The sequence below is a fragment of the Leuresthes tenuis genome, unplaced genomic scaffold (assembly GCF_036924035.1).
Source record: "Leuresthes tenuis unplaced genomic scaffold, fLeuTen1.0.hap1 SCAF_22, whole genome shotgun sequence".
NCBI lineage: Eukaryota > Metazoa > Chordata > Actinopteri > Atheriniformes > Atherinopsidae > Leuresthes > Leuresthes tenuis.
Genome location: NW_027325376.1, coordinates 24,823,817 through 24,838,734, shown reverse-complemented (window position 1 = coordinate 24,838,734; position 14,918 = coordinate 24,823,817). Strand labels below are relative to the sequence as shown.

Genomic DNA, 14,918 nt, shown 5'->3' with positions numbered 1-14,918 from the left:
AGTCCTTTATCCAGGCACACGTGAGAGGAGGGAGGCCGAGTGTGATGAGAATGTCCGGAATGATTGTATAGAAAGCTGAACTGTAATCCACAAAGAGCATCTGGACATAGCTCTGTTACTGCTCCAGGTGGCTTAGTGCAGAGTGGAGAGCTATGGCGATGGCATCCTCAGTGCCTCTGTTGGTGCGGTATGCAAACTGGTGGGGGGGGGGGGGGGGGGGGGGGGGGGGGGGTGGGAGATAGTCCTTGATGATATGAAGAACCAGTCTCTCGAAGCACTTCATGATTCGAGTGAGGGCCACGGGACGATAATCATTTAGGCTGGTGGTGGGAGTCTTCTTCAGCACTGGGATGACTGTGGCTGATTTTAGGCAGGGCGGGAGGAGTGCCTGGGCCAGGGAGAGGCTGAATATTCTGGTGAAGATGAGGGCGAGATGCTGGGTACAGTCTGTTTGATTGAAGCAGTCCTGTATTTTGGAGAGTGCATCAACCGGCCAGGTTATAACAGTCTTTGTGATGGGCCTGGCACTGCGTCTGGGGTGTAGGCTGGGGAGAGCAGAAGGGAGAGATGGTTTGACTGGCCGAGGTGGGGGACAGACATGGCTCTGTATGCGTGTTTAATGTTGGAGTACACATCATCCAGAGTCTTCTCTCCTCTACTAGAACACTTTACATGCTGATAAAACTTCGGGAGTACAGTCTTCAAGTTGGCCTTATTAAAGTCACCTGCAATTATGTGAACACCGTCGGGGTGGACCTGCTGCTGTTCGTTTATGGTGTTCAGCAGGAGAGAGAGCGCCGTGTTTTCATTGGCGTCAGGTGGAATATACACAGAGGTGATGATTACTACTGTTAGCTCTCTTGGTAGCAAAAATGGCCAGCATCTTATAGACGTGTACTCCAGCTTTGGGGAACAGTGTTTATCTATAATTATCCCGTTGTTACACCAGTTCTCGTGCACATAAATACATATACCCCCTCCTCTGCTCTTAGAGGGGGGGGTGACTAGTCCTCAGTCCTATCCCAAGGGAGCAGAGTTTGACCTACTAGCTGCATACTAGCATCGGGGATCCCCGAGTGAAGCCAGGTTTCAGTGATAATCAGAACACAGCGATTTCCAGTGAGTTGTAATTCCAAGTTGTCCGTTTTATCACAAGAGATCTGATGTTGGAGAGATACAGGCTTGGTAGAGGTGGTTTGTGTGGTTGTTTTCTTAGCCTTATCGTAACACCGGACCTGTTGCCCCGCTTCTACTTCCTCTCCCTCCTCCATCTGCGCCGCTTTCTAGACCTGACAACAATCCACAGAGAACCCGACGGTTTCGCTATGTCGTCTGTTATGCGTGTAATGAAAGTCACTCGAAACAGATATCTGGTGCTGTTTCCCGATGTCTAAAAGGTTCTGGTGGGTGTAATTGGATGTTCGCAAAACTGATGGTGCAAAAAGATAAGCAAAAACAACAAAAAAGAGTACTGAAAAGGAGAGCCGTGAGCCGCTTCAAACAAGCACGCCATCATATTGGATAATATAGTTGGACAGTGACACAATTTTTTCAAACAGTCACTTTTCAAAATTGGCTTAATATTTGAAAAAGCTGACCCATTGATAATAGCTGAATGTCTTGTGAGCCGTTTAAACTTTGAATGGTGTCTCTAGCTGAAAGTATGTAGTTGGGTTGATAAGAGGAGAAAGAAATTTGCCTAAAATTTGAATAAAATGTTTAATATTTTAAAAAGTGTAAAAGTTAGAAACACCAAAAGTGAAAGCCATAATCTCCTAAAAGATTTGAACGTTTTGATACCAAAATTGTAGTAATCGGTGAAAGTATGAAGGATTAGTTAGCAGACAAAAAATGTACGGAAGAACTAAGATGATGGAATAATAAAGAGAAACAGGAAAACAATAGTGAGAATGCTGGATCAGCATCACAGTTATGCAGATCATACACAACTTTATGTGTCTCTGTCACCAGATGACTGCAGCCCAGCAGACAAACTGTGTCAGTGTCTGGAGGAAATAAACACCTGAATGAGAGAGAATTTTCTTCAATTAAATGAAGACAAAACTGAGATCATTCTGTTTGGTAGCAAAGAGAAGAGGGTCAGCATTGGTAAATATCTTGAGACTCGGGCTCTTACAATCACTGACCAAGTTCATAACCTTGGAGTGTTGATAGACTCAGATCTGACTTTCAGCAGCCACATCAAAGCTGTCACCAAGGCAGCTTTTTACCAACTCAGAAACGTCAGCAGAATTAAAGGTTTTCTCTCCCAAAAAGACCAGGAGAAACTCATCCATGCATTCATCTCCAGTAGACTCCATTACTGTAATGGTATTTTAACTGGACTTCCCAAAAAGAGCATTAAACATCTGCATCTCATCCAGAACGCTGCTGCTGGAGTTTTAACCAGGACTAAGAGATCTGAACACATCACACCAGTTTTAAAATCTTTACACTGGCTTTCAGTCAGTCACAGAATAGAATTTAAAAGCCTACTGATGGTTTATAAATCCCAGAACGGTTTAGGCCCAAAATACATCTGTGATATGTTCAGAGAATATAAACCCAGCAGAGCTCTTAGATCCAAGGACTCAGGTCAGCTGGTCCAGTCCAGAGTCCAGACTAAACATGGAGAAGCAGCATTTAGCTGTTATGCTGCAAACAAGTGGAACAAACTGCTAGAGGAGATTAAACTGTCACCAAATGTAGACATTTTTAAATCCAGGTTAAAAAATTAATTTTCTCATGTCTCTATGCATGAAATCTGCACAGTATCTTTTAACTTATCTAGACTGTTGCTTGTTTTGATTAAATTTACTTATTTTATTTCTTTGTATTTATATTATTTTATATATGTTTAATGCTTTTTATTTTATGTAAAGCACTTTGAATTGTTTTGTAAATCAAGTGTGCTATACAAATAAATTTGACTTTGACAAGCAGAGAGCCCACTCATGCAAGGGAAGAACATGTAAACTCCACACAGTAAGGTCCAAGCTGAGATATAACATTTCTGTGGGGACAGCAGTACAGAGATAAATACAAAAAACATTCAATTTATAGTTATATAGGGAATATTAGCTTAAAGTTCAGTGTCTTAGTTTTACTTTTGTTGACATTCACATCCAAACTGGAGGAAGGTTATAACAGCTCTTTCATATTTTTGTTTCAAGTTAGGTTTATCACAGCCATGCGATACTGCTGACAACACTACTTAGCATATGCTCTCAAGTCATTCACATAATTCACTTCATACCAGATAGCAGAAATAAGTGTATTTTCTATGATGCAGCATGGAAAAAAACACACTACAGTACACACTGCTGAAAAGCTAAATTCAATTCAGTTTCCTTTTTTGTCATTGTACAGGATACAACAAGATTGCAATAGCTCACCACACATTATATACAACAATAAAAACAATAAGAATAAAAAACAGTGGAAAACAGTAAAACATGACTCGAAGACATACTTTTCATATAAATAAATGAATAACCTCATTTCGAGATATTGTAAACTGTATATTGCATAGAGGGGCTGTATTTTGCAGTACATTACATTTGTCACTGGTGTCTGTTTAAGATTTGGATGGCTTTTGGGAAGAAGCTATTAAACAGTTTCTGTTTGTCCTTGTTTTTACTGTCCTGTATCGCCTTCCTGAGGGCAGGAGGTCAAACAGATGATGCCCTGGATGGTGAGAGTCTTACAATGTTCCAGGCTCTGGACAGGTATCGTGAGTCTGCTATGTCCTCGAGGGAAGGGAGAGGGCTGCCAATGATTTTCTGAGCAGCCCGTATGACCCTCTGCAGGGCCTTCTTGTTGGCCACTGAACAGGCAGCGTACCACGCTGTGAGTCTGTATGTCAGGATACTTGCAATCACAGAGTGGTAAAAAGCAGCCATGACCTTGGTGCTGAGCTTATAGGGTCGAAGCAAACGGAGGGAGTGAAGGCGTTGGTGCACTTTTTTTAATTTAGCCGAGATGCGTTGTGTCCAAGTGGGTGTGCCAGTTATTTGAATGCCCAGGAATGTGAAAGTGCTGACTACTTCAACACATTTGCCATTTATGTAAAGTGGGAGATGTTGGTCAGTTCTGTTCTTCTGAAAGTCCAGAATGAGTCCTTTTGTTTTGCTTGTGTTCAGTGTCAGGTTGTTTGCAGAGCACCACAGTGTCAGCCTGTGGATCTCGTTTCAGTAGTTGGTCTCGTCCCCTCCTAGGATGAGGTCAAATCTATTTGTTGAGGCCAATTAGTAGATTTGGTCTTTCTACAAGATTTCCTTACTAAAACACAAGTTGATACAGTATGATGGTAAAAGTGGTTAAAAATGATACAGTAACATGGAGAGCCCAATACCAACATTTTTAATTTTTCTTTCATTCTTGTTTAGTTGCATAGCAGAAATTACAAACATTTAGCCTGTGAGCAAAAACTAGCTCGATTTAACATCTTGTCTGGCAGTTCTGAATTAGGCAACTACATTAGCTGTCCAGTTAAATATGATACAGTATGTCTGCCTATAGTTATTCCACACACTGCATTATCTGTTTCTCTATACACCTCTTACAGTCCTCCACAGCACTTACTACTTCAGACACTGACATATGATATAATGTTTTAGGTCACTGATATTAAATGTTCCATTTCCTCATCTCCTTCCTCTGTCTTCTCCTTATTTTTCTTCTCTGTCAGCTTCATCATCTCTGCCCACTGTTCAGTATCAGAAACCGCAGAGAGAGACTCAAGTCACCCTCACAGACGAAAACCCCTCAACTCGTCCTCATAGTCCCCATTCTGCCCCTCTTTATACTGGAGCTTCCCCTCAGTCGCACCCATCCCAAACTGTCATTGTCTGCCCTAGTAGACAGGATGCAGGTAAAGAAAACCAAACAACAAACAAAACTCCAACTGAAATTGCTTTCATCAAAGAAGTTGCTTCAACCAAAACAACTTTGTGCATAGTTTCACATGATAACAATAATACACAGTGGGTGCACTGTGGCAGTGTGGTAGCGAATGATCATTTTATAATTTTATTCAGTGTGTAAAAACCTTGTCTGGGCTTTTCTTCCCTATTAGAATTCAAGAGACAGCTGAGCACTCTTAGTGAAGAGGATGTTCAATGTAAAATACCTACAAGTAAGCAAGAATATAGTATTCAACACATTCATGCCCATATTTATAATTTTATGCCTGACTTTTGCACATTGTTCAGTGTTTGACCCCAGAGGCCCTGTCAGTCTAAGGCCAGAGATGTCCAGAACACCAGAGTCGACAAAGGATGCAACATTTAGAATTGAGGGGGTCAGTGTGTTAACAAGGTGAGTAATCCTTTTTCTTTTTCTTCTTCTTTTCCTTTTAATCTAATCAGATCTGACATTTCTAAATATTAGTTGTGTTTTGCATAATGATTAATCTTTACACTCTGACATTCCTACCGGTGATGCAATCAGTTTTCGATTTATATCTCATGATTGTACCTTTGTGTTTTTGGAATTAGCTTTCTTTTAGCAACTTAGGTCTTACCTAGGCTACTTAAGGGGATGGAGATTTATTTTCTTATTAGGAGCATCTTTGTGGTTGAAATGGCACAAAAAGCTTGTGAATAAGTAAAATGCATTTATAAAGAACATTTATATACAGTACACACTGACCAAAATGCTGTACAAAGGGCTGTGAAAAAATAAAATGTAAATAAAAAAGAAAAGGAAAAACATTAACACCACACATCAAAGCTAATATGCACTTGGGACAGACACAGGTATACAAAGATAGCAATAAGACATTAAGAGGCAGAGAAGACCAAGGAATAAAGTTTTTGTGTTTTGTTTTTTTCCATCTTAACTTTATTTTCCATGTCAAGAGCATTTACATCAATAGATGAGCTTTTTCTAAAAACTCAACCCTATCCCACTCCTCTCCCCACCAAGATGGGATCTGTATGAAACACTCAACCACTAAACCAGAACAAATATACAAATGGAAACCAAATGTACACAATGTAGTGGCACACGTAGCGTAATGTGATAAGATATAAGGATTTATCCGAAAGTTCTCACTATCTGAAAAAGCCTTCTTTTAACCTCGTTTTGGGCACCACCTTCAATCGAAGGAAAAAGACAGAATCTTACGATTCTGGTATGTTAAATTAAGCTTTGAATATGGATGATTATATAAGAAACACTTAGTGAATTGAAAAGAACTAAGGGGAGGGGATGGATGGATACCGGAATTATTCAAATAGTTGGGTTTGTTGCTATTTGAAGTTAGAGGCTAACAGCTTGGATTAATTTATCATTTTAACAGTGAATTCTCTCGACACCCACCTCATACCGTCTGAAATGTAAGAACAGGGCAGATCTTACTGTTAAGTCAGCTCCGAACCACAGGTAAACGCCAGCGGATCCAACTGGGTCTCTCCCGGTTACGCGTCTCGTGGCCTTCGTTGTGGGTGACTTTTGGGGACTTTAATTAAAGTGGCCTGGACCGGTCGCTCTCCGCAAATTCACCGCAAATAATGACAAAATTGTCCAAGGGTCAAGTTGGTTTTTGGTTGCTGATCAACTTTGATGAAGTGAACTTAAATTCACAAAAGATAGACGCTGGCTCTCTTGGTGAACCAACTAGGTGATGACGCATGCAGCAGCGGAGGTTAAAAACATGCAACCGTAACCAGGAGACAGGATAATGACGGACGAACAAAAACACAAAACATATCTTTCTACTACATTCTTCTTATCTTTCTGTCTTTATTCGGACGATTTTCTTCCATCTCATCTTCCTCTCCTGCCATCTTTCTGGTTACTTAATTTCTTAACTCTGCAAAATTCTTTTCTCCATTCCATTTTCAAAGACTTTCCGCAAGACTCTCGTCCATTATCTTTAACACTCTCTGTTCTTCATCTTCTGTTCTTCTTGAACCTTATTTAGAGGCTGCATCCTCTAAGCCCTGTTCACTCCGTTATACGGATCGCGAGTTATCTAAATATCTTCCGAAGGACGCCGACTTTCACCAAACTGTTCTCGGTGAGTAGATGAACGTATTTCATGTCAGAAATAAGGTCTAGGTTGAAAAATACCGGAGTTCCCCTTTAAGATATAAAGTTTAAAGACATAGCATAAACTTAAGATATAAGGACATCAAAAACAATGTAACATGATGATTATGAGTCTCAAAAGTCAGATGGATATATGTAAAGTTGTGAACGTATGAATAACGAACCAAACAATGTTATCTTCCTGTGTTAAACATGGAATACAAGAAGAAACAACAGGAAACATAGATTAACAGTTGCATTACTTCATCCATCCATCCATTATCTATACCTGCTTAATCTGTTGGTTGGGTCGCGGGGGGGCTGGGGCCTGTCCCAGTGGTCATTGGGCGAGAAGCGGGGTACACCGTGGATAGGTCACCAGTCCATCACACGGCCACACAGAGACAAACGAGAAACAACCATGCGCACTCACACTCACAATTTTAGAGTCACCAATTAACTCAACGTGCTTGTTTTTGGATGGTGGGAGGAAGCCGGAGTACCTGGAGAAAACCCACACATGCATGGAGAGAACGTGCAAACTCCACAGAGAAGGGTCCCAGGAGGGGATTGAACCTGGACCACCACACCACCATGCATTACTTAATATAAATGTCAAACGTTGTCAAAATAAACGTTGTTGGCTTCATTTTGGGTTAAACTATCCAATACTATCGACCACTAGGGGGCAATGTGGCTCCATAAGCCGATTAGTCAGCTCGTGATTTCACTGAGAACCTGAAAGAACTTGCACAAAGATATAAAGCACTTTTGATACAGTTTCAAGATTCTGCTGATCCATGCAGCGACTGTCTCTGGCTTGGATCAGAGTCAGGGCAAACTGTCACCATTGTTTACACTGACCCAGATAAGGTCGGAAGTGTCCTTCTCTGGTTTTCTCCAATATTCTCCTAAAGAGGGTTGTTTGTTGGTTCAGCTTAGTTAGCATTAAGCCATTAAAAGGCAGGCTCCTAATGTGACTTATGAACTGTGATCAGGTTTTGTCATATTTATCCTCTCTAACCCTCATATTGTATACCTAATTTTTCCTAATTCCAAACCCAGCGTTACACCTCTAATCCAATGAACATAGACGGGAGGGTTCTTTCCCTTCCAGTTCTGCAATATCAGAGACGTGCATGCAATGATGCATAAGCGATTGCATTTCTGGATGCAGGGCAACTGCAGCTCATCCCCAACTATACCGAAGATAGCTGTCAAAGGGTTGGGTTGTAGTGTTTTTCAAGGTATTGCTGAGAGTGAGTGAAAAATCAAAGACAGACTTGACCAAAACATGTGTCCCAAGGACACAGGAGAATATTGACATCTGGGACAGTCTGGTGTTGGAATATATTTTAGATAGCCTATCATTGGAATAATGCAACCTATGGACAACCTTAAATTGAATCAGCCCATGCCTGATACAAAGAGAGGATGTGTGTATACACTGTATTGCAACTTTCCAGGTGTCTTCTGATATAGTTACTCCGATTTCTCCTTCCCATACTGCTCTGGTTTTATCCCATGTATGAGAGCAGTTATACAAGATTAATACATATATTTTTAATATTGCTCCTTTATTATATGGATTTACACTAAGGACTGAATATAATAAGTCTTTATATGGTAGAGATGGATACCCTGGGAATTATTTAGAGGTAATCTTCCAAACCTGGAGGTAGCTGAAATAATGAGAATTTGGTAAATGATGATCTTTACACAGAAGTTCAAATGCGTAAAGCTATCATCGGTAAAGTGATCTTGAAAGTAAACCAGGCTGCTTCTATGCCAAAGTGCGAATGTCTTATCTATTTGAGATGGTGCACAAAGATGATTAAACACTATTAGTGAGTAGCTGCATATGTTTTACAAACTAAAATGTTTCCGGAATTGTCCCTAAATCTTAATGGAATTTAGACAGTAGTTTCTTTGACACTTTACATCGAGGCTACCATAATTTCCAGACTAAAATTCGTTCCGGAGTATAAGTAGCAGAAGTAAAAAAATGCGTCATGAAGAGGAAAAAAACATATAAGTCGATCAGGACTATAAGTCGCTCTTATTCAGAAATTTATTTCACATAATCCAATACCAATAATAGACGTCATCCATATTGATAAGGTGATGCGTTGTGTTCAGTTACCTGTTTTTCAATGAACTCACGGAAACTGTCGACCTTGGCTTGGAAGTCCGCAAAGTCATTTATTTTCATCTCCTTGGCAAGTAGTAGGGTGTGAAGACGTAACTGCACTGACTCGAACAGGGGCCAACTGCATCGAGGACTAGCCTCTGTATATGGGACGTCTGCTTAACCCACTAAGCCACCGACCACCCTTGTTAGCATATAGTTGTCACAAGCCTAGAGTGTCCTCCTGTGGCTGTCGATAGCAATGTTTACTCCTTGGTTCATGACAGTCAGTATGAATTTTACATTTAAAAAACTACATGTAAAATTATATATATTTCGATATAGAAGTCGCACCGGACTATAAGTTGCAGGACCAGCCAAGCTATGGAAAAAAGTGTGACTTATACTCTGCAAAATACGGTATGTTTTTTTTAAGCAGCGGCTGGACAACACATGCAGGGACAATACCAGAGGCAACACAAGACTTAACAATGACCTGAATGCTTGGGCTGATGGTATCAAAGGCATATTTTCTGATTTGAGAGGGGACAGCATCATTGGGATATGTTGAGGGTTTCATGTGCTTGACAATGTTCCTCACCTCATTAAAGAAAACGGGTAAAAAAGTGATCAAAGGTAGACCTAACAGCTGGGAAATACAGTTAAGTTTCAGATACAGCCTATTAATGCAAGAAGGTCTCACCACTCACAATGTAATATTAATACATGGCCCAACTATGGTGAGATTTTTTTTTTTTTGCTCAAAGGAGAGTTTCGGGATTGCTATTTAGAGACATGACTGAATAATTAGAGTCATCCATGAAAATAAAGTCACTGTTATTACCTGGAAAAAGTCTGTGGTTATCGCACATTTAGAAGATGCTAGTATGTTGTTTCTTGACTGATATGGTCAATATAGATCAATATTTCCCAAACAAAAAAGAATGTGTGGTAAAATAAACTGACTACTAAAGTAAATATAGAGAGTTTGCTATGTAGAATTCTAAAAGATGTAACTTTTTAGTTGTACATCCGTTCATCCATTGTCATCCACTTATCGAAGATTGACCAGTAAATTGAAAGCTTCCCCCTCCGGCTCAGCTCCCTTTCTTCCACAACGCACTAGAGCAGCACCCTCATTTCAGCTGATGAAGCACCAATCCATCTGTCCATCTCTCGCTCCAACCTACCATCACTCATGAACAAGATACCCGCCTGAGGCAAGGACTCATGTCCAGCCTGGAGAGAATATTCTACTTTTTTTCTGGTTGAGAACCATAGCCTCAGATTTGGAAAAGCTGACCATTATCTTAGCCACTTCACACTCAGCTACGAACCACTCCAGTGCATGTTGAAGGTTTGGCCTGAAGCAGCAACAGAACCACATCATCTGCAAAAAGCAGAGAGGCAACCCTGTGGTTCCCACACCCTCCTCTCCACAGCTGTGCCTTGATATCCTATCTATGAACATCACAGACAGGATTGATTACAAGGGGCAACCCTGGCAGAGTTCAACACACACTGTGTATGAGTTCGACTTAGTGCCAAGAATGCGGACTTAGCTCATTAAAGTGTCTCCGGTACCCCATACTCCCTCAGCACCCCCACAGAATCCCTTGGGGAACACGGTTGTAAGCCTTTTCCAAGTCCACTAAACACATGTAGACTGGATGGTCAAACTTCCGTGATCCCCTCAGTAACTCTGCAAGGGTAAAGATCTGGTCCATTGTTCCTTGACCTGGGCGAAAACCACACTACTCCTCCTGAATCTGAGGTTCGACAATCAGTCAGAGCCTCCTCTCCAACACCCTGGAGTAAACTTTCCTGGGCTGGTAGTGTCAATCCCTTTTTTTTTAGTTGGAACAGACTCTCCAATCTGCTTATGGGGTGGCTGTAGCTCAGGAGGAAGAGCAATCGCCCATCAATCGGCAGGTTGATGGTTTGACTCCGGCTACATGTCAAAGCGTCCTTGGGCAAGACACTGAACCCCACGTTGCCTACTGACGTATCCATCGGTCTATGAATGTGTGTATGAATGGTTAGAAAGCATGTAGTTATGTATAGATGTATAGACTTAAGACATGCTGTATGAGTGTGTGTGAATAGGTGAATGTGGCATGTAGTGTTAGAAGCGCTTTGACTGGTCAGCTAGACTAGAAAAGCGCTATACAAATACAGTCCATTTACCATTTCCTAAAAATGGGAACCATAAACCTGCTACTCCACAGGCGTTCATGCAACATTGAAGAGGCATGTCAACGAAGACAGCCCCACCATCTCCTTTAGCATTTCATAGCGAACATTTTCCACCCCTGGTTCTTTGCCGGCGTCAAGCTTTTTCACAACCTCAGCAACTTCCGCCAAGGTGATGGATTGGTCTTCCCCCAAGTCCCCAGACTCCGCCTCTTCAATGGAGGACATGTGAGCCTGATTGAAGAGATTCTCTTCTTTCAGTGGTCATCTAGACTAGAAACACACTATATAAGTACAGTCCATTTATCACTTACCAATTAACAGCAAATGTTACAGTCACAGATACTTTTTTTTTGCTCCAATACTAAGGAGAGAAATTAGTCTCACAAAGGTCACAAACATGTAGTACATACAAATGTGTACTTTCTGTGTGTTACCAGGGATACTTGTAAATGTAGTTTGTAATCCAATAACAAATTACCAAATAATTTGATCATTCATTAAATAGGTTTAAAAATTTGTATTGTAAACAAACCATATATTAATATTTGACAGATTTTTACAGATTGTAAACCTCAACCTTAGAGCAGAAGAACAAACCCAACAACTTTGTATTTGTGTATATATATCAACAATTGCACTTACATCTGTATTTAGATTTTTTAAACTAATAAAAGCAAATGTAGGGCTATAGTGTTGTAATCAAAGGGCAATGATGTTTGTCTACTCAGACAAATGTCTTTCCCACCTTGAAAAAAAACAAAGTGAGAAATACAAGTTAACCCAGTTTTACTCCAGTGTCTAATGCCGTATGCATTTGTGGATTGGTGGGGAACTGAGAGAGTGAGGAGCTTCTAAACTCCACATACACACACAAACTAATCAGTGCTCAAATGTAACCTGGTCTGTGTTCATCAAGCCTGCCAGCACATTAACAATTTGTATGCAGAGGAAGCTTTCCAAGTAAGAAAATGATCACTTTGTGAATTTGAGGTTTAAAATTATTCATTGATAAATATTGATATTTGTTTAGTTTACAGTGTTTACATGTTCATACTGCTTTGTATATGTCTGTGGACTGGAACATTTGAAAGTACCTAAAGTTCCAGATAAAATCCAATCTGATCTATTTATAAAGCACATTCAAAAACAACACAGTGGATCAAAATGCTATACAAAATAAAAATGAATACAGAATAGAAATATACGTAGAATACAATAGAGGTGTGCATCTGTACCTGCCTCACGATTCGATCCAATTATCTGCTTAACGATTCGATTTGATTCTGCAATGCATCACGATTCTTCTCCCGCAATTTTTCTTTGTCAATTATCACTTACTACAAGAAGTCAGATACATATTGTTTTGAACTTTAGATATCCCTGAATAAACTAAACATCAATCTTTCTACTGTAGTGAATTACAATGTTTAAAGTGTGCTGCCTATAATTGCTTAAATAATATAAAAAATAAAGTTTTCATTAGAAAACCATACTGTGTTAGGCGATTCTTTCACATGTAGTATACCAAAACAAATAGCATAGGCCGAGCCTACCTTTTTAATAGTGCAAATATTCAATTTTCAAAAGAAAACAATTCCTTGTTCTACTTTGCAAGTGTGCTGTATTAAACATTTTTAGCTGCTTGAAGACAAGGACACTTGAGAACCTGAGAATCATGGGTGGCAATCACATCATACAGCCACAACATACATGTAAACATAAATCTTAATAAACAAAGTCGTAAACCCAAAATAAATTGCATAGGCCTAGCCTACACCTGCAATCAGTTTCAGAGGAAATGTATCTTTTGACTAAACCGTACAATAACTGCTCACTCTTCAGCATTTTTGAATTTCAAGGTTCTTGTGTAAGAACACTAGGTGATCGACATGTTCTGGTTTGAGAGTGCTTCTTTTTGCAGTGACAACATCTCCTGCTGTGGAGAAGACTCTCTCTGCTGACACACTTGTCCCTGGGATACACAAGTATCTTATTGACAGCTTGGACAGAGATAGAAAAGGTGAACTCGTGGCCTCACCACCAGTTCAAGGGATTTGCAGTAGTTGTCCACTTCCTCCTCAGCCCTGGCATGGGTGGTTTTGTTTTGCACTGCAGCCTCATTGTCAGTGAATGTATGTCCAAGCAAACTCACAAACAGTGATGAGGAGGCCCTAATTGTTTGGCAGCAGATGGGCAGGAGGGAACATTGTCCTTACTGTGCGTGTTGTCCTCCACACACAGTGTCTCTTCTTCCTGGATTCCTGAACTTCTTGTTCCAGCAGGCACTTCATCTGCTTCTGTCCAGAGTGTTCCCTCGTTCTGTGAATAAAAACAGCAGGTAGCACAGTTCTTAAAACATTAGGCTTATGCCCAGCTCCACTACATCTTGAACTTAAACCAGCTCCTTTATTTCCTGTCTTGTCATTCAAACTGAGTAATCCATGTGTATCTGACCATTGTTGGGACTACTGAGGTCAGACACACCTGGATTAATCAGTTTGTCCAATAATGTAGTAAGACAGGAAATAAAGAAGCTTGTTTAAGTTCAGGAAGACTGTGGAGGGAAGTTAAAATCGGCTAAATGTGTTCATATCAGTGATATGCGTTTTACACGGTCCTGTCCAGCATCATGGCAAGCAGAATGATGGTCTGAATGCCGTGTTATGCCAAACACATTTGCTTTTCCAAGGGAGGCTTTATGGATTTCTTTTTATTTCTCTTTCTATTTCTATTTCTTTTTTTCATTTTTGTTGAAATTATATATTAATGCCAAACCTGATAGGGGGAACAAAGAAATGGGGGAGAGAAAAGAGAAAGGTGACAGATATACAAAAGATAGAAAACACTAACAAGAACAAAAATAAATCGATAAGAAAAGCAAGACAAAACTGGACAATCAGCTGCTTCATCTGTAGAGACTTAATAGAAAACATCCAAAACCTCTGTGTGGACACCAGACAGAGAACTATCAGGAGCACTGACAGGAAGACAAACAACAGCAAGAATATGAAAACATAATTCAGTTTCCTTTTTTTATTGTTATTGTACACAGGATACAACGACATTGCAATAGCTTCCCACACATTACACATAACAATAAAAACAATAATAATAAATGTTTGGATGGCTTTTGGGAAGAAGCTGTTCCATAGTCTGTTTTCTTCAACCTGTCTGTTACACCCAAGCCAGCAGTTGGGTCTGCAGTTGTTCGGGGAAGACTCATAAATGACAGAACAGGGACACAGTTTATGAAAATGATTAGGTTTGAGAACACCCTGTGTTCTAATGTTGATGATCTGTTGAATTCTTACACATCAAGTCTCTTAAATGTTTTGGATACCATTGCTCCTGTCAAGGTTAGAATGGTTAAAAGTAGGCAAAGGGCGTCATGGAGAAGAAAAGAGTCGGTCATGGCATAGAAAAGGGAGTGCCAAAGAGCCGAACGGAAATGGTGCAAGTCAAAGTGTGTTCAACCAGACTTTGTGTAGAATGAGGGAGAGTTATTTTTTTTCTGAAATCATCAAAAACTGCAGTAATAACTCTTGTGTCCTGTTTGCTA

At 40.2% G+C, this 14,918-nt stretch overlaps 1 protein-coding gene across 1 annotated transcript in view; it reads left to right on the top strand.

Moving 5' to 3' along the window:
- The window catches only part of ehbp1l1a (EH domain binding protein 1-like 1a), a 99,078-nt gene that overhangs the window by 39,218 nt on the left and 44,942 nt on the right, over positions 1-14,918 (top strand). Inside the window, exons 10-12 of the mRNA XM_072375857.1 lie at positions 4,691-4,873; positions 5,078-5,137; positions 5,214-5,319. Of these exons, the coding sequence (XP_072231958.1) occupies positions 4,691-4,873; positions 5,078-5,137; positions 5,214-5,319 (349 nt within the window). The remainder of the gene's footprint in view (positions 1-4,690; positions 4,874-5,077; positions 5,138-5,213; positions 5,320-14,918) is intronic.